Raw genomic sequence first — 20,468 nt, forward strand, 5'->3', positions numbered from 1 at the left:
GAACCCATCGTTCTACCATTCCTAGACCGGCAAGGGAACTTGCTGTTCCAACAAGACACTGCACGTCCGCATGTATCCCGTGCCACCCAACGTGCTCTAGAAGGTGTAAGTCAACTACCCTGGCCAGCAAGATCTCCGGATCTGTCCCCCATTGAGCATGTTTGGGACTGGATGAAGCGTCGTCTCACGCGGTCTGCACGTCCAGCACGGACGCTGGTCCAACTGAGGCGCCAGGTGGAAATGGCATGGCAAGCCGTTCCACAGGACTACATCCAGCATCTCTACGATCGTCTCCATGGGAGAATAGCAGCCTGCATTGCTGCGAAAGGTGGATATACACTGTACTAGTGCCGACATTGTGCATGCTCTGTTGCCTGTGTCTATGTGCCTGTGGTTCTGTCAGTGTGATCATGTAATGTATCTGATCCCAGGGATGTGTCAATAAAGTTTCCCCTTCCTGGGACAATGAATTCACGGTGTTCTTATTTCAATTTCCAGGAGTGTATGTCTTACACTTCCAGGAAGCACTGCAACACTATAGTCCATTTTATTTTCTAAACAAGTTAATTTTTGTAAATTTAATTGACATGTAAGCTTTACTGCTTAGTATAATGCCTACCACCAAAACTCCCTCTGGCCCCCCGTCCCTTCTCTTTCCCATTTTCACTCATTATTTAATCTTTCTTACTGTAGTGTGATTAGACGTGATTAATATGCATACCTTCAATGGTTGCAAAGCACAGTTTTAGTAGTTGTTGTTGTTAATATTAGCATTTGTATTCATATCTAATCATACAACAGTAACTTTAAGTAATTTAAAAAGTCTGAATAATGATTCCAGTACTCCCGTAAGATATTGGTTATACATTTATATGCAAAATAAAAATAGCACAAAAGTCTGCTCAGTCAAGCCCAAAGCTGACAAGAGGAGAGAGCTTGTGAACAAATTGTTGTGCTAATCTCTGTTTAAGAGTGGATACAAACTAACATCAGATGTGAGTGATGCAATAAGTCCCTGTAGTACTGTTCATCATGATTTATAAAACATTTTCAAGCACATTATTATTTTAATGATGATGATGATGATTTTATGTTTTATCACTAGTCTGACACTTCCCAAGCATATAAGAGTGCATGATATATCTATGAGTAATAAGTGGAGATTCCAGTATTGTGGTTTTTTGTAGTTGGCAGATACATATTGTATCGGTGCCAGTGGTTTCCTAGTGCCTACTACAATCTTTTGGCACTGCTCCCAGTGTGCTGAGATCTGCTGGGACCATGGTTAACTGTTTCACGAGCTTCTGCACTTTGGATCTTCTGCTGAATTCTCAGTTCTGGATTTGATGGTGTTAGTTCTGATGGCTTGTCCCTGTGCAACAAAAATAAGTCATTCAGTTTGCTTCTTTAAGTTCCCCTGGTCATTCAAAACAATCTCTTTCCTGTACCTGTTTTGCCTTCAGTCTTCTCCAAAAACTACCCATGCAGTGCTTAACTTTGCAGGCTGTCATCGGAGAACAGCTTTCCAGTATTTATTCTACATCTGCTTTACTTTGGGAACCTTTGTTGTTGACTTTAGTGAGAACTTGTTCTTTGCTAGCATTCACATAGTCTGCTAATACATACTTTCCTTCTTCCACTGTCTACCTCAGTTGCAAGAGTCCTCTAAGACCTGCTTTTTTGGACAAGTAAAGCCTGTCAGTATCATTGCTAGGTTGAAGTGCATGGTGATTTGTCATGAGTTTTCTTGTTTTCCTGTTCATGTGGTCCAGTTCTACTTGGGTTCAGCTCACTAGTCCTGCAAGTGCACCTGTGCCTTGATGGATGATATTGGCACCATTCAGTTTGCTTTTTAAAATTTTCATGACGCTTCGAGTGTACTCTTTGCTGACCACATTTTTTATATGCTCATGCGTGATGTGGCCCAGCTGTAAAATGCGTAGATATTTGTGGGCCTCTGCGTGGCAGCACTTCATGATTTGTCCATTTGTTATTTTCGCTTTCACTCTGCAATATTTATTATTGTTATTGTTATTATTGTTATTGTTAAAAAGTCAGCTTTGTTAGCTTGTCTACTTCTCAATACTTTACTCATAAAATTGCTTTTATTGCATTAATAGTAGGATGATATTTTTTTCTGAATGTTCTGCCATATTTCACATTTAGTGCCACCTGTTTCACCAGTATCAGAAGTTTGGAATGTGATGCAAGAAGTTACTGTTTTAGTACTGACAAAGATCATTTTGATTCATCAAGTATTCCATTTGTAGTACTGATATTCAAAGAGAATCCATGAAAAATTGAAGACATTTTCATACATTTGTACAGATACCAAAGGAAATATATGAAAATGTAATTTTGAATGTGAGTTTTTGCTTAGCTGAGTCTGTTATTCATTTTTTCATGAATGAAAGTGAGGTATATTTTCTTGTTTCCATCTGCACAGATGAATAATAAAGAAACCTTATGTTGCGCCTTCCTAAGGATCTCATAAAGTAAAAATTCTTCCCAGCAGCTATGACTTCAATACCCATACAGATTCTCCTCTATCAACAGTTGAATATTAAAATTAATTATTATGAGTTGTTAAATGAAGTAACCTTTGCTATGTCTTCATGAGCCCACGCGAATAATAAATGGCTGTGAAAACACACTTGACCTCTTAGCAACAAATAATCCTGAGTTCATAAACTGCACAGGGTTGTTGTAGTGAGATTGAATATTGTAACCCCAAAATCCTCCAAAAATAAATGAAAAATATACCTATTCAAAAAAGAAGATAAAAATTCACTTGTCGCCTTCTTTAGAGACAATCTCCACCCCTTCGAAATTAATGATATAAGTGTAGACCAGATGTGGCTTGAATTCAGAGAAATAGTATCGGCAGCAATTGAGAGATAAAAAAAAAAAAACCCACACGCCAAATTTAAACAGATGCAAAATCTGGAAGATAGGTGATCTTTCAACTAATATAGTCATAATACGAATAAAACAAACTGCAAAATGATGTAAAAAAGATGTCTGAATGGTGTGAAAATTGACAGTTGACCCTAAATAACGAGAAATGTGAGGCCATCTGCATGAGTGCTAAAAGGAATCAGTTAAACTTCAGTTACATGATAAATCAATTAAGTATGTTATTGTTGTGATCTTCAGTCCAGAGACTAGTTTGATGCAGCTCTCCATGCTACTCTATCCTGTGCGAGCTTCTTCATCTCCCAGCACCTACTGCAACCTACATCCTTCTGAATCTGTTTAGTGTATTCATCTCTTGGTCTCCCTCTATGATTTTTACCATCCACGCCACCCTCCAATACTAAATTGGTGATCCCTTGATGCCTCGGAATATGCCCTACCAACTGATCCCTTCTTCTAGTCGAGTTGTGCCACAAATTTCTCTTCTCTCCAGTTCTATTCAGTACCACCACATTATTTACGTGATCTACCTATCTAATCTTCAGCATTCTTCTGTAGCATCACATTTCGAAAACTTCTATTCTCTTCTTGTCTAAACTATTTATCGTCCATGCTTCACTTCCATACATGGCTACACTCCATACAAATACTTTCAGAAAAGACTTCCTGACGTTTAAATCTATACTCGATGTTAACAAATTTCTCTTCTTCAGGAACGCTTTCCTTGCCGTAACCAGTCTACAATTTTGTATACTCTCTACTTCGACCATCATCAGTTATTTTGCTTCCCAAACTCATCTACTACTTTAAGTGTCTCATTTCCTAATCTATAATGGCCATTCAAAAAGAAACGAGCCAGAGGTATAATTACAGAAACCTGTACCTGTATGTTAGAAATATTGACCCTTGCTGTTGAGACTGTGGCACAAGGCGATGAATGGCTGTCTCATAAAATTCCTGGGGTTTTAGCCAGTTCCGGATGTACAGCTGGACGTCGTCGTCGGAGGTGAATGATTTGTTCCTCAGAGCCTTTTTAAGGGGAACAATAATGGCGTAATCACAGGGGGAGGGGTCCGGACTGCATGGAAGGTGGTCGTGAGCCTCCCGTTTGAATTTCTGCAGGAGTGTCGCGTCTGTGTTGGCCATATGAGGCTTTGCATTGTTGTGGAGCAGAATGACCCCACGGGTGGGACTGCCTGGTCGTTTTGATTTGATCGCTTGGCGAAGTGTGGTCAAGGTTTGTGAGTAACGCTGGGCATTCATTGTTGTCCCGTGCTGCAGGAAGTGAATCAGAAGGGGGCCATCTTGGTCAAAGAAGAACGTTGGCACAACCTTTCCTGCCCTCGTGAGGATTGCCTTTGTTTTCTGTGGTGGTGGTGATCCTGGATACTTTCACTGAAGACGTTTTGGTTCTGGTTCGAAGTGAGGACACCATGACTCATCTCCAGCCACCACTTGTGCAAGGAACGCATTCCCTTCCCGAGCATAGCACTGCAGATGAGCAAGGCAGTGGGCCATTCGACATGCTTCCTGATGTGGTTGAGGACTGTGGGGCACCCGTTGGGCACACACTTTGCGATTGTGCAGTCGTTCATTCATGATGGTGTGAACATTTCTGACACTCAATCCATCCACGGCGGCTATGGCTTTCACTGTCACTCGGCGGTCCTGGGTAATGAGTGCATCCACCAACTGGAAGATGTCAGCGGTAATGCAGTGTGGTGCTCCAGACCGTGCTAACTACACCCGTCCTTCCCTGAAGCGCTTGTGGCACACCTTGACGTTTGCAAAGAACATGCAGTGTTCGCCAAACACTTGTGACATTCGTCGATGAATGTCCATTCCTCCTACTCCTTCCGCTGTCAGAAAACGAACAAAAACTCTTTGCTTTTATTTTGACACCTCCATGTCATTGTCTGCAATGCAACTGGCAGCGTTGGACGAATCATGCATGCTCCTAGTAGCTCTGTATAGTCACATGACGTGCACGCGTGTGACTCTAGCGACGGGCTGTGAACTTCCACACTCTGGTCGGAACCATACTGTGTTACACACCCACGATATTACCCTCCTGTCACCGGTTTGCGCATTCCAGACTCTGGCTCGTTTCTTTTTGAATGCCCCTTATAATTACCTCAGCGTCACCTGACTTCATTCGACTACATTCCATTATCCTCGTTTTGTTTTATTGATGTTCATATTGTGTCCTCCTTTCAAGACACTGTCCATTCCGTTCAATTGCTCTTCCAGGTCCTTTGCTGTCTCTGACAATTACAATATCATCGGCAAACCCCAACGTTTTTATTTCTTCTCCATGGATTTTAATTCCCACTCCAAAATTTTCTTTTGTTTCCTTTACTGCTTGTTCAATAAACAGATTGGATAACATCGGGGATAGGCTACAACCCTGTCTCACTCCCTTCCCAACCAGTGCTTCCCTTTCATGCCCCTCGACTCTTGTAACTGCCATCTGCTGTCTGTACAAATTGTAAATAGCCTTTCGCTCCCTGTGTTTTACCCCTGCCACTTTCAGGATTTTGAAGAGAGTATTCCAGTCAACATTGTCAAAAGCTTTCTCTAAGTCTACAAATGCTAGAAATGTAGGTTTGTCTTTCCTTAATCTATTTTCTAAGATAAGTCATAGGGTCAGTATTGCCTCACGTGTCCCAACATTTGTATGGAATCCAAACTGGTCTTCCCCGAGATCGGCTTCTACCAGTTTTTCCATTCGTCTGTAAAGAATTCGTGTTAGTATTTTGTAGCTGTGGCTTATTAAACTGATAGTTCGTTAATTTTCACATCTGTCAAAACCTGCTTTCTTTGCGATTGGAATTATTATATTCTTCCTGAAGTCTGAGGGTATTTCGCCTGTCTCATACATCTTGCTCACTACATGGTAGAGTTTTCTAGGCCTGGCTCTCAGGCTTTCAGTAGTTCTAATGGAATGTTGTCTACTCCCGGGGCCTTGTTTCGACTTAGGTCTTTCAGTGCTCTGTCAAACTCTTCACGCAGTATCATATCTCCTATTTCATCATCATCTACATTCTCTTCCATTTCTATAATATTGTCCTCTAGAACATCACCCTTGTATAGACCCTCTATACACTCCTTCCACCTTTCTGCTTTCCCTTCTTTGCTTAGAACTGGGTTTCCATCTGAGCTCTTGATATTCATGCAAGTGGTTCTCGTTTCTCCAAAGGTCCTGTAGGCAATATCTATCTTACCCCTAGTGATATGCACCTCTACGTCCTTACATTTGTCCACTAGCCATCCCTGCTTAGCCATTTTGCACTTCCTGTCAATCTCATTATTGAGACGTTTGTATTCCTTTTCGCCTGCTTCATTTACTGCATTTTTGCACTTTCTCATTTCATCAATCAAACTCAATATCTCTTCTGTTACCCAAGGATTTCTATTAGCCCTCGTCTTTTTACCTACTTGATGCTCTGCTACCTTCACTATTTCATCTCTCAAAGCTACCCATTCTTCTTCTACTGTATTTCTTTCCCTCATTCTTGTCAGTCGTTCCGTAATGCTCTCCCTGAAGCTGTCTACAACCTCTGGTTCTTTCAGTTTATCCAGGTCCCATCTCCTCAAATTCCCACCTTTTTGCAGTTTCTTCAATTTTTTGAGGAAGATGCTTTGTGCAAAGAAGTAGAAACACTAGAAAATTTTAGTGAAATTAAGGAAGACCTGCAAAATATTGCCACTTGATGCAGGAATTTTTTAGTTTACTCTCAATATAAACAAATGTAATGTTTCACGCATAAATATTCAGAAAGACTTAATAAGTGTGTGATTACACCATTGCAGGAGAATCACTTGGAGGGGTAACATACACATCAGTTTCCTATCTGTACCAGATAGGATTGATAGAGGAAATAAGAAGATCCAAAGGAGAGCAGTGTGTTTTGTCAGAGTTTCATTTAATAGTTATGAAAGTGTAACACAGCTGCTCAGCTATCTCCAACGTGAGCCGCAAAGAGGCATTATGCATCATGGTGTAGTTTGCTGTTAATATTCTGAGATCGTATGTTCTTTAGAGGGTCAATCAATATATTGCTTCCTAGTGCAAATATCCTGCAGAAAGACCAAGTAGGTAAAATTACAGACTTTCCAGTTTACATGGAGGTAACCAAGAACTGCTCGTCACATATACCATTTGTGACCCCTGGAACAGAAAAGAGGGGAAGTGGCACTAATACACAAAGTACCATCCATGACACACCATAAGATGGCGAGCAGAGTGTAGACATAGATAACAATTTTTACAGAAAAGTTTCTAAAATATAATTCCACTTCCTTGTCAGTATTCTTAAATACTAATGTCAGTAGTGTTTATTTCAAATAGTTCTGTTTATCTTGCAGAATGGGTGTTTCAATAACTAATCATAACTCTTAATTTAAAAATACAACAAGAAGCAAAAAGAGTTTAGGTGTTTCCAGACTTTCAGTCCATGTTTCAGTATATTGAACTCCAGTTTGCTCTAGTGCTGTGATGGTGTCTGTTCTTTCAGGTCTCAAACGTACTTAAGTTGCTTTTAACATAAGTTAATGCTGTATAGGAATGAAAATTTACAGAAGTTGGTATCTTCAACGTGATAAAAAAGGCATCGTCAGTGTTTTTTGGAATTCACTTTCCTTATTATTCTGATATATAATAAGAATGTCACCATATCAATACACCTTAGGAGATGTATGACTGAAAAAGACCAAATTGTGCCACTTTGAGTACTCATTAGTGACTGCATGTGTCAGTTTCCACTTCAGACAGAACACAAAATGTATTTTATTGCAGGCATATCTTCCTCCCAGTTTAATTTGGAATCAGTGGGAAAGCCAACAATTTATTGATTGACATTTTCATCTTCAGGGTCCCAGATATAGCACCCTGCACAACTTAACCCTGCTGAGCCCTCATTCACAAGTAATTGATAGAAAAAATTTAATTATTTCACATGTTGCTCTAGAGCTTCAAAAATATGAGTACTACAAAAACTAGTGGTGTAGCACAATGCTTAAGGCACATTCCTAATACACAATGGGTTGTAGGTTCAAATCTCCTCAGGTTTCATGAAATTTTTTATTTTTTAATCTATATTGAAATGACTTTGCTCATTATTTTCATTGAATTAGTTAGTTTAAATGTAATTCTTTTTGTTCTAATTCTTTATCAAATCATTTTAATCATAGCTTTAACTTTCTGATTTGCTCTCATTTTTATTCCTTTATTTCATCTTTTATCTGGAATCTTTGTTCAAGTGATCTTAATTATTATTATGTATTAACTGCAATTTAATTTTTTTCCGTTGTATCATCTTATATTTCCACTCATGTTATTGCATTCACCAATTTTATTCCTCATTTTTTCTTGAATTTATTGTACTGATAATCTCTTCTTTCATTTAAATCTTAAATTGCCTTATTTTGTCCATAGTGGAACAAGAATTTATGTTTTAAGTGTTTGCATGATGATTACAATCCCAGGAAGATGTACATCATGTAATGAAAAATACATTTTTGACACCTTTGCACTGTCAATACAAATAGGTTATTTCACATTTTGATTTTAAGCAGTAGATCAGCATGTTTGAATATTGTGAAAGAGAAATAACAATGATTAAATTCACATGCAAATACATTCCAAATGGGAAAAAAAGTGAAAGGAAATGAAAATGAGGGCAAATCAAAAAGTTAAGACTATGATTAAAGTGACTTTACAAAGGATTAAAATGAAAGGAGCTACAGTTAAACGGATTAATGGAAAATAATGATAAAATCTTCGATAAAGATTTAAAAATAAAAATTTCAGAGTACCTGACTAAAATCAAACCCAAAGCCTTCTGCACATCATGAATGTACCTTAACCATTACACCATGCCACCAGTCTGTACAGTAATTATGTTTTTGAAGCTCTAGAGCATCACATGAAAAAACAAATTTTGTTGTTGATTTATCAGAAACAAAGGTCCCCCAGGGTGAATGGTTACAATGTGTGATACATGGAACCATAACTTACATCACTATATAGATGGTTTCAAAAACCTTAGGGGCCCCTACATGTAAAATTACAAAGTATCAGAAACTAGGTAGCCATTTTCAAATTCAGTTAGGACTGGTTAACAATTTCAGTGACAGCAGAAGCAGTATTTTTACAGTGTTGCAGTCCAAACTATCTACTAGCAAACAAATCATGCTTTTCAGAATTGTTGCTCAGCTGGTTTTCTGTAAGAAGCTTGAAATCTTTGGAGAAAACAGTAACGATAAAAACTGATTGGTAACTCTGGGGCATATGCTTATCTCACTTTTGAAGATTGATAAAATTTCAGCAGAGCTCAGTGGATCAGGGAAAACTCCAGATTTTAATGTTTCAGTTATTGAAAATAAGAGTTTGACAGGTAAGATATCATCATCATCATCATCATCATCATCATCCTTTCCCCTCTATCCAACATCTGGTTGGGGTATCAATGGTACTTCACCACTTTACTCAGTCTTTCCACCATTCTTCTTCCACAATTTGGTTCTGTAGCAGGTTTCTCCTCCTTAAGCTCATCTTTATTGTATCAATCCATCTTGTTCTCGGTCTTCCTCTTGGCCTCTTGCCCTTAATCTTGAACTCCATGATTCTTCTTGGTATTCTTCCATTTCCCATCCTCCTCCTATGCCCAAACCATTTTAATCTATTCTTTTAATTTTCTCTGTCAACTTCTCCACTCCAATTTCCTCCCTAACATCTTCATTTTTCACTCTGTCTCTCCTCATGTTCCTAGCATACTTCTCAGAAACTTCATTTCACTGGATTGTATCCTACTCTCCTTTCTTCTGGTCATAGTCCAAGTCTCTGAGCCATAAATTAGTGTGGGTGTGATGTAAGTCTTGCATAGCACCAGCTTGCACCTCATTGGAACTTCCCTTCCCCGCACCAAGCCCCACACACACTGGTAAAATGTACTACTCTGTTGTATTCTTTTGCTAATTTCTGTCTCCAAATGAGCATTCCCCAGTAATACACTTCCCAAATATTTAAAGTTGTCCACTATTTCAATATCCCGTCCCGTAATATGAATTTGTCGCTTGCCCTCTTTATCCCCTTTGGTTACCACTATGGTCTTGCTTTTCCCCACACTAAATTTCATTCCATATTTCTCGACCTTATCATTTAGGATGTCTATTTGTTTTTGTATCTCCTTACTGCTTGTTCCCCGCACCACAATATCATCAGCAAATAGTAACAGCTTCATCTCACTTCCTCAATGGGCTTCTTTCATCTCTTTGACTATTTCATCCATCACCATTATAAATAGTAGTGGTGGTATCGCACTTCCTTGTCTTAGTCCCGTAACATTCTTAAACCATCCAGTTCTTCCAACTGGTGTCTCACACAACTAGAGTTTTTTTTTTGATACATTGCCTGGATGACTTCAAGTGTTTGCTTTCCAACTCTCCTTCTCTTCAAGGTTGCCCATACCTTTTCCTTGGGAACACTGTCATATGCTTTCACTAGGTTGAGAAATGTCATCACCCTTCCCATACTCCCAATGTCTTTCCATCAACTGTCTCATACTAAAGATTGGGTTCACTGTTGATCTACCATGATGAAAGCCATACTGCTCCTCTTCTAACTTCCCTTCCACTTTTTCTCTCACTCATCTTTCCAGTATCCTCGCCATTATTTTTGCTACTTGGGATATGAGTGTGATGCCTCGATAGTTGTCACATACTTTCCTGTCACCCTTCTTGGAAACTGGGATTATTATTCCCTTTCCCCATTCTTCAGGTACACATTTTTGGGTCCAAATGCATCTTATTAGTCTACATAGCCACTGTAGCCCAACTGATCCAGCTGCCTTTATCATCTCCACAGTAATTTCATCTATCCCAGGTGCCTTTCCTGTTATCATTTTTCTCAGAGCTAGTTCCACTTCTAACATCATTATATCCTCCTCCTCTTCCAGACCCCTGCCCCCCTGCTATTCCCTTTCCATTGCCAATCTTCACATTCAGTAATTTATCAAAGTACTCTTTCCATCTTTTCCTTATCTCCTTTGGTAGCATTAATAGCTCTCTGCTTTCCCCTTTCACTAGCTATGTGTATGTTTTATCCTTCCTCATATTCTTTATAATTCCATATATCCCCCTCTTACCATTAGTAACATCTTTTCCCAACTCCCGAGTGAATTTCTCCCAGCTTTTCCTCTTTTCTTTTACTACCATTTTCTTAGACTTATTTTTACTATCCTGATATTTCCTTTTACTTTCAACTGGTCAGTCTCTGTTCCATGCATACCAGGCTTTCTTCTTTTCTTTTACTGCCTCCTTCACCCTCTCATTCCACCATGATGTCTCCTTTTCCTTTACCCTTCCAGACACTCTGCCACAGGTCTTCTCAGCAGAGCTTACAAATGCTTCTTTGAACTTACCCCATTCCTCTTCCACATTGCCATACTCAATGTTAGGAATTTTACTCTTAAGTAACTCCTTAAACTCTTCTTGTACCATGCCATCCTTTAGTTTCTACACTTTTATTTTCCTTTCCCTTTCTTCCTTTATGTCTTTCAATTCATCGGATCTCATCTTTGTCACCACTACTCGATGGTCTCCATCAAAAGCCTCTTCTGGCAGTCCAGTTACATCCATCAACTGTCTCCGATTTTTCTTTTCCACCAGAAGGTAATCGATGACAGTCTTCGTTCGCCTATCACCCCATCCATATCTCGTTATCTTGGTAAGATGTACTTTTTTTTAAATTATGTGATTTGATTAACAATAACAGTCCATATTCATGGAACTTTGACACAATATTTATAATAACCATGGGAGTGACATCTTTCTGGTGGAAAGCACCCCTCCTAAGTGGCCTTAGTGCCAAGCATGTGTAATGCACATGTGTCATTTTGCTTGGTTCTGTTTTTCTTGTTTTATAATAGCCCATACTGCCTTGAATTTGTGGGAGCAACTTTTATCTAGTATTCAAAAGCATGTTTTTTGGCCAAGACCAGTTTTCTTATGTAATGTCTGTAAGTAGTGTCATTCAGTTGGACAAAAATTTTCCTACCTTCTGTACAGTCTTAGCATCTCCTTCCTAATGTGGCCCAGCTCATGTGCATACAGTTTTTACCTTTGATTTTTTATTTATCTTTAGGGTTACTTTTTGCTGATTTTGAACAGGAAGTCCCTAAATAAGTGAGCTTTTTAAAGAAAATTTTTGAAAACTGTTCAAACAGTCTCTTTCCCACTCAGTGTTTTGTACACAGTGTCTCATCTGATGTCACATGACCTATCAGTAAGTAAATTAATACATTCATCTTTCTGGCTTCTTATCTAAGTAACATTTGGCTTGCTGGTGATTCATTGATTGATGTGTCTAAATTTGACCAGTGTTAAAAGCAGTGGTTCACAATGTGCAAGAAGTCCAGCAGCAGCTGACATACATACCGTTTGAAAAATCAGCTGTAATATTAACCAAGCAAGTGTCATTCAATGTGATCTGCAGTTCACATAATGTAAGTTCAATTATCTTAACATGTTAAAAATGTTCTTTTAAGTGGCTTATCAATGTTGCCATCTATATGTTAAAATTGCCACAGGTAATGACTTTTGTTTTAGATTTCAGTATTTTTCTCATAAGTAACCCTTTTTGACAAATGCATTTACATCAATCCCTCGAGATATATTTAAGCTAATGCTAATAACCAACATCCCAGTCATAATTTGTATCACATGCATCCTCTATGAGAAACTTTGTGCCATGAATGAAACAAATTATTTTGTATCTAGGCTGGAGACATGGTTTGCACACTATGTAAGGAAAATATTACAAATCAATTGTATGAGCTGTTGTTAGTGACAGATATTCAAGATTCACATATTGTCTCCATATTCCTTGTTCAACAAGTTTTATTGTCAGTAACCCTCAAAAAAATAAAAATTAAAGAAATAAGTGCTCAGCGCCTGTAATAACTTATTTCTTGTGTTGAATAAGAACTAAATATAAAATTTTGGAATAAATTGATTTTTGATATTGTTCAATCTGATAGCTAAAAATGTGTAGGTATCACCATGGACCGAGGCCAACAGTTGCCTGGGAGGTAGCCGGATGTGCCTTACTTGGCATGGGATCGTGGCTTAGCATTATCTTCACTGTAAGATATTCACTGAAGATGTTGCTCATGTACAAGGGATGGATGTTTGAACAACGTGGCCGTGGAAGCAGAATTTCCTATTCAACAAAATTGTGGATGGTGGCAGTTAAGGTTTTGTCCTCTGGTGGACGACCTATGCTATACAGCTTCCAGGGCTCACTGCCTCGTCTACCCTTACCCACCGTACATGACACAATGTGCAGGGTGAGTAAACAGTTGCTCATATTTGCTTTGAATGTGTAAAGACAGAAACATGTAAAAATTCACTACCGTTTTTAGAATCCGAGAATCCATCTGAAGACACGACTGGAAAGTATATACATGTTGTCAGCTTCTGATACTTATTCTCATTTCTCTAACCTGAATATGTTTCTCATTAACAGTACAACATGTTGTAGCATACATTTTGCACCATTAGACCCAATGTGATTTTCTGGTAAAACTCACTAAGCATTGTTCATAATGTGTTATGGTACTCCATATTATTTTAATTTTTATAGTTCTTCTGAATGTTACATGTTTCCTTCAAAATTTCAGTACCTTCGCAGCATTCGGCCACTGTGTGATGATGAACGTTACTCTAGAATGGAAAAGCTTGTTGCTGAATTTGAGAAAGGCATTGCAAAAAAGTTACAGAGATACCTGGTGCTTAAATCATGGTAAGACATTGTTTACATTCAGTACATACTATTAAATGAATGTCATTGAAAAATGAGATGAACTATAGTCAAGTTATGAAGTTAACTGCTTCACATTAGTTCTTACCAATAACAAGCTCCCCTCTCCCTTTCAACCCACCCGATTTGTTCAAGAACCAAGCTTCCATCTATACCTCCCGAACTATGTGGCATAAAGTGATACTATTTTGAAGATACATTCAGTGTAGATACTGCCGGCAAGAAGTGTTTCAGAAAAAGTTAGTAGGAAAGAAGTAATACTTTAAAATCTCAAGCCTGCTGCTGCATTTTTAGTGGATGAACAGTGAAAATGTAGTAAGTAATGAATGTCTTTTCTTTCATCGTTTTGTGGGGGGGGGGGGGGGTGCTGGTAATCAGCAAGAAAAAGTTTCATGAAGGTTTGAAATTAAGTTTAAATTTTGTTGGAAGTTGCTAAGTGCTCTCATTCTCATATGCTGGATGGATATAGTCTAGGTACCTTGCATGTCGTGAGTTACACTGCCTTGTTATTTAAGTTCTTGTGTTAAACCTTTAACATAAGGTTATTGCTGTTAATGAGTATATTACAACAGCATTTTAAATTTTTAAATTTGGTCATAACTGTGTGAAATACAGGGTGTACATAAAGTCCGGGAACACTTTCAATTCTTTATTGCACAAGAACTAAACATTGTACAGATGTCATACATATTGCATTTTGAAGAGAAACTCTGAAAGCTTTTTTTACAAACATTTGTTGTGTGAACCATGAGTGACCCAGCAGACGTCAATACGGTAATCGAATTCTTGCCTACCCATTCCAGCATGGCATTGTCAACTGTGGCAGTCACTTCCCATATTCTCTCCCGGAGCTCTGCTACATCACAGGGTAGAGGCGGTACATACACCAGATCTTTAATGTGTCCCCATGGAAAAAACACACATGGACTGAGTTCTGGTGATTGGGGAGGCCATTTCATGAAACAGCTGTCCCCTTCTGTAGCACGGCCGATCCAATGATGTGGCAGCTCCATGTTCAGATACCTATGAACTTCACGATGAAAAAGGGGTGGAGCCCCATCCTGCCAAAAGATGAATGGAGAGTCCGATTGCGTTTGAGGCATCAGCCATTGCTGCAACATGTCCAAGTAGGAATATTCAGTACAGTGCTCTCGGTAAAGAAGAGTGGCCTGTACAGTTTTTGACATGACAAGGCTCAAAAAAACATTTACCTTTGGGGAATCATGCTCAAATTCAATGCATTCTTGTGGATGCTTTGTACCCCAGATTCAACAATTATGCCTGTTCACTTTCCCATTATTGTGGAAAGTGGCTTTGTCACTAAAAATTAAGCAATCAACAATTCTATCCTAATCCTCATTCAGTTGTTGCAACTGCCAACAAAACTCAAAATGCTTGCCTTTGTCGTCATCATTGAGCTTCTGCACTAACTCCAATTTGAATGGTTTCACAGGCACCTTCTGTCGCAGGACTTTCCACACTGTCATTGGAGCCATTTCGATTTCACGGGATGTACGACGCATCAATTTCTTTGGACTCCTTATGAATGTCTCTCGTACACATTCCACATTCACTTCACTCGCACTGGGACGTCTGCTTCTCTTTGCCAGGCACAAGCAACCCACCGTAACAAATTTGTTGTGCCAGTGGTAAATGGCCTTCCTTGTTGGTGGCTTCTTACTGTACTTGGTTCTAAACATCCGTTGAACAACTGTAGAAACCTTGTTTTTGTCGAACTATCCCATCAAAGGCAGGGCTACACATGAAACCAGTCATGTGATTTACAAGCTAAGTTGTGTTGCATTGTATGTAGGCATGACAACAAGCTGTCTGTTCACATCAATGGTCACCGACAAACTGTGGTCAAAAAACAAGTGGACCACCCTGTTGCTGAACACGCTGCCAAACATGATATCCCTCATCTCAGTGACTGATTCACAGCCTTTGCCATATGTATCCTTCCCACCAACACCAGCTTTTCTGAATTGTGCAGGTGGGAACTTTCCCTGCAATATATGCTACATTCCCGTAACCCTCCTGGCCTCAACCTTCGTTAGTCACTGTACTCACCCATCCAACCCCCTCCCTGTACCCATTCCAGCAACACACAGCAGTCATTTCACCTTCACACCCAGTCTTTTAATTTCTTTTTATTTCTCTCCTTTCCACTACTTACCCTCCTCCCCACCTCCTGCCCTCCATCTAAACTGCAGCACTTCACTATCTGCCACACCCACTGTACCATTCCTCCCCCTCCCCGCTCCAGCCTTCTCCTTACCCCCACCCAGTCGCCACTCTCATCATGCACTGGTGCTGCTGCTCGCAGTGTGGTTTCAGTTGTCTGTGACTGCAAACGTGTGTGAATGTTGCATTTGTGTGTGTGTGTGTGTGTGTGTGTGTGTGTGTGTGTGTGTATTGCTGACAAAGGTCTTAATGACAGAAAACTATAATTGTGTGAATCTTTTTGTTGTGCCTATCGCGACTCAGCATCTCCGCTATATGCTGAGTAGCAACTTTCCTTCTCTAATATTGTTATATTCCATCCTGGGTTTTCCATTGTCTGAAACATTTTTATACATTTTTCTTGCATTAGCAGTGTCAGATTTGCGCCTGATGTAGAAAACTGGAACTAAGTCTCTTTCTGGCATTTATGCCTACCTGCTGTGTATGTAGTGGCAATGCAGCTAGTCCTCCATTATACTTGTGTACTCCCTCTTCTTTCTATGCTGGTCAAGTCCATTTGTACCTGACAAGTCTCAATTCTCCAAGCTTAATGGAGATGACAGGTTCGGAGATGATGTCACAGGACCCACTGGTAAGGTTAAATTGAATATACAGGACTAATTTCTGATCTCTTTTATGCAGGTAACTAATTCACCGGTAACGTCTGAACACTAATATGAAAATAACAGATGAAAATAATTGAGACATTGATTTTTTACGTAATTCTTCTTTATAAATGAATTACAACACATTTAACCATGGATTTCATAAAAAGTTTTTTCATGACAGACAAGGAATTTAAGGCACTTGTAAGACAGTATGCCATGGTTGTAGTTGTTATTGTTATTATTATTATTATTTCTGTTTATATAATTACTAAAGTCACTAAATTGTCTTATGCTATAAAAAATTTTGTGTTATTTTGTCAAGGTTGGTAACATTACCTAAATAAAAAAAGCTTCAAATGACCCAAAAATGAGGTTAGTTTTAATTGGATAGATCATATTCAGTGACCATATGTCTTTCAGCAAAAAAAAAGTTTTAAAAAAGATGGACTATTCTGGGAGAACAATGTACGTAACCAGACAAAGCAAGACATTGTTTTTATAGAGCTGTAGATGAATGAGGTAACTAGCTTAATTGCTGAATGTCAGATTACTAACTAAAAGCTTCATGATCCCTAGTTGGGTTTTGAATTTTTATGGCTTTTCACACCTCTACTAGTAACATTGCTTTATGTTCATGAGAAAATGTTAAGTTGCACCATACTTTTGATTCAACATTAAACTGTAGGCCTCTCTCATAACTGGCTGAGTGAACTGGCTTACAGATCAGAGGAAGACGAGAGCATACAAAATCCATTTTCACAGTTGGACTATTAATGTGGTGCTGTCAGCTTACTGATGTGATCAGTGAGTATTGCAGTTAATTTTTAACCAGAGTTTTTATGTATTTATATGCATAATTGACATAATGTGAAAGCCTTTGTTTTTGAACTCTGAAAGCATTGGCATGTACCACGACTTGCTACTTTCACTGTGGTCAGTGACAATTTCATTTGCCATTTTTCTTCTCAGTTTAGCATCACTGGCCAGATTATTTATTTTGTTCATCAATAACAAAATTGAATCATTGGAAGTATAATACCTCGTTGAACGTTCATCTAGAAGTGACTTTGCATTATGAAATCTCATTCTTCTTGTCCATATTTCCTTCAATAGGAAATATGTTTTAAAGATTCTGCCTTATGACTGAAGGGAAACAAAAAATTGTGTTTCACTCCAAAAAGAATGTTTTTAAAACATGTTTCCTCATGGATACTTGTTAGTAAAATGATTCAGATTTTTTCCTAAGTACGTCCCATATCAGTTGATGTTGCAAAATGAAAATGAGCAAGTTGGAGACATTGTGTATGGAAAATACCCTTAAATTGAAGCTGGGTGCAGCTGTTTGTGACTTAATCACATTAATTTATTATTTCTTTGATTTTTGTCATAGATTTGAACTTGCACATAAATCATTCCAATTTTGCAAACATTCAAGAAAAAATATTCATTTTACACTGATTTAAATTCATCATTTATTTAATCTACAGATTTGGAACTGTGCTACAGTTATTTGAGATCTTTTAACTGTCACTATACGGTCATTCACTGATCATCGTACTTCTTTGCATTTTTATTATAATTGTCACAGAGCTCTCATTTATTTTATCATCTTACAGGATAATAAATTAACTTTCAAACTAAAGAAAGCATAACAGGTGACAATAACATGAATTGTAATAGATATCAGAAAATTATGATTATTTGGAAAACCAAGTCCACTTAATAGTTTATATATAAAGGTTAAATTTTCCTAAGTTTGTGAAAACAGATGTGTCAAAAATATGAATAATTTTAGTGAATGAAAATATAATTTATAACATACATTTAACTGTTTTATTCTGTTTATGTTTCAGGTGGTCTACAAATTATGTGTCTGACTGGTGGGAAGAATATGTTTACCTTAGGGGAAGATCACCGTTAATGGTGAACTCAAACTTTTATGGTATTGATGCCATTCTCATGTACCCAACGCACGTGCAGGCTGCACGAGCAGCCACATTAATTCATGGCTGCCTACAGTTCAGAAGACTTATAGAGAGACAGGAGCTGGAGCCAGTAAGTATTTTTTCCCCATTAGTGTTTTTTCATTTTTGATCCTTGCCTCATATGATTTTAGTCAAAAAATGTAATTGATACAAAGAAACATGATTTATTATGAAACAGTGAAGATAAATAGTGTATCAGGGTTTGGTTGCAAAATTTACCAAATGTTTTGATAAACGTTGCACGTATTCAGTAAAAAACTGATTGTCAACACAAGTGCAGATACTTATCAAAAGTGCTGCTGTGTATATTTTCTGTCTTGATGCTTCAACAGAAGCTAGTGACAGATGTTTGCTGGTATATTCAGTATAGCTTAAATTTATGTTATGTTAGTGTCATGTTTTCTGTTGAAATGGAAGTTTGTCTTTTTGTTACTCTGTGAGTGACTGTGAAGTGTGTAGTAGAGCTGTTATTTGTTGTTGCATATATTATTTCTTTCTATTCCATTTTTGGGCAGAGTGTGGGAAGAATGACTGCCTGTATGTCTCCCCTATTTTAATGTTACTTTTATCTTCATAAGCTGTATGGGTTTAATATGTAAGGGGAAACACACCTGATTATAAATTATTCTTTCTTACAAGGGGAGTATGTCAGCTCTAGCAATTGTAAATGAATAAAAATGATTTTAAAATGTGGAGATGTGTCTACTGCACCACCTATCATGGTTATTTATCTTTCAAATTTTGCATTTATGTTTGATGTTTGAAGATTGCAGAAGCGCAAGTTGCTGAAAATAAAAATGATACCATGGAATAGACAATTATGACCTTCCGACTCAAAAGAGTCATAAATTAAGTACTACTGAGCAAAAAAACGAAACATTTACTTGAAACAGTGGGTGCCAACATGTGCATTATTTAGAGTGGTGTTTTTCCCAAAACTGAAGTTACTATGTTGTATGTTATTCCTTAACGCACCATCGTTCTTTTGTAAGTCATAATTCAAGTGCAAATGTACAGTTTCAATGAAATGATTAAAACACAACAGAATTGAACAGCTTGTGGCAAAGATAAGGATAATATGATCACTGTAGTTTTTGATGGTAGACGAATGCAGTGTGGACACAGAAAATGATGCAGCATGTTTGCACGTTGTCCTTGTCGTGTGTGCGTACTGTTCCATTTTTTTTCCTCTCCCATTTTAAGTTGAATCCTAGGGGGAGGGCGGGGGGGACAGCCAAGGGAAAGAATTAATTTTGATATATGTCTTTTGAAATTATAGATGTTTCTATTATGAAAATTGAAGCGACAGAATACAGAAAATATACTACTATAAGAATATTAGATGACCACTCATCTTAAATATATAATCATAACCAGTGGCAATACTTGTGCATGCAGGCATCCATGCTCTGACATTGACAAACAATGTAAGCCTGAGAGCTGAAGGTTTTTCAGCTCTCCTCTGTATGCCTCATAATTTCTCACATCTTGATTTTAAAATAGAGTGGTCATTTGACACTAAACGTACTGTATGTCTCTTAAAACTGAAATACTGCTTTTCTTCATTTGTTTACAGTTGCTAAGCTGTTAATTTCAAGATTCATTGAGACCTGTTGTCTTGGTTGCTGTCTCCTTTTTTACAATATGTCTTGAGTAATTGTTATATTCTTTCTTCCTATACAGATTCTTATACAGGGCTTAGTCCCACTTTGTTCATGGCAATATGAAAGAATGTTTAACACAACCAGAGTTCCTGGAGATGAAACAGATCGCATTGTGCATTATAATGATTCAAACCACATTGTTGTGTATCATCGTGGTCGCTACTTCAAGGTGCCGATTTACTATCAACGCCGTATTTTGAGACCATGTGAAATAGAAATGTAAGCATATCTGTACATATTTTAAATAGTG

The 20,468-nt window shown here is 38.1% G+C and overlaps 1 protein-coding gene across 3 annotated transcripts in view; it reads left to right on the forward strand.

Annotated features, from left to right (window-relative positions):
* LOC124610394 (carnitine O-palmitoyltransferase 1, liver isoform) overlaps nucleotides 1–20,468 on the forward strand; it is a 172,188-nt gene that overhangs the window by 92,524 nt on the left and 59,196 nt on the right. For all 3 annotated transcript variants that reach the window (XM_047140155.1, XM_047140154.1, XM_047140156.1), the window contains exons 4-7: nucleotides 12,971–13,265; nucleotides 13,599–13,720; nucleotides 18,423–18,624; nucleotides 20,238–20,437. In XM_047140155.1, the coding sequence (XP_046996111.1) occupies nucleotides 12,971–13,265; nucleotides 13,599–13,720; nucleotides 18,423–18,624; nucleotides 20,238–20,437 (819 nt within the window). The remainder of the gene's footprint in view (nucleotides 1–12,970; nucleotides 13,266–13,598; nucleotides 13,721–18,422; nucleotides 18,625–20,237; nucleotides 20,438–20,468) is intronic.

The sequence above is a fragment of the Schistocerca americana genome, chromosome 1 (genome assembly GCF_021461395.2).
Source record: "Schistocerca americana isolate TAMUIC-IGC-003095 chromosome 1, iqSchAmer2.1, whole genome shotgun sequence".
Taxonomy (NCBI): domain Eukaryota; kingdom Metazoa; phylum Arthropoda; class Insecta; order Orthoptera; family Acrididae; genus Schistocerca; species Schistocerca americana.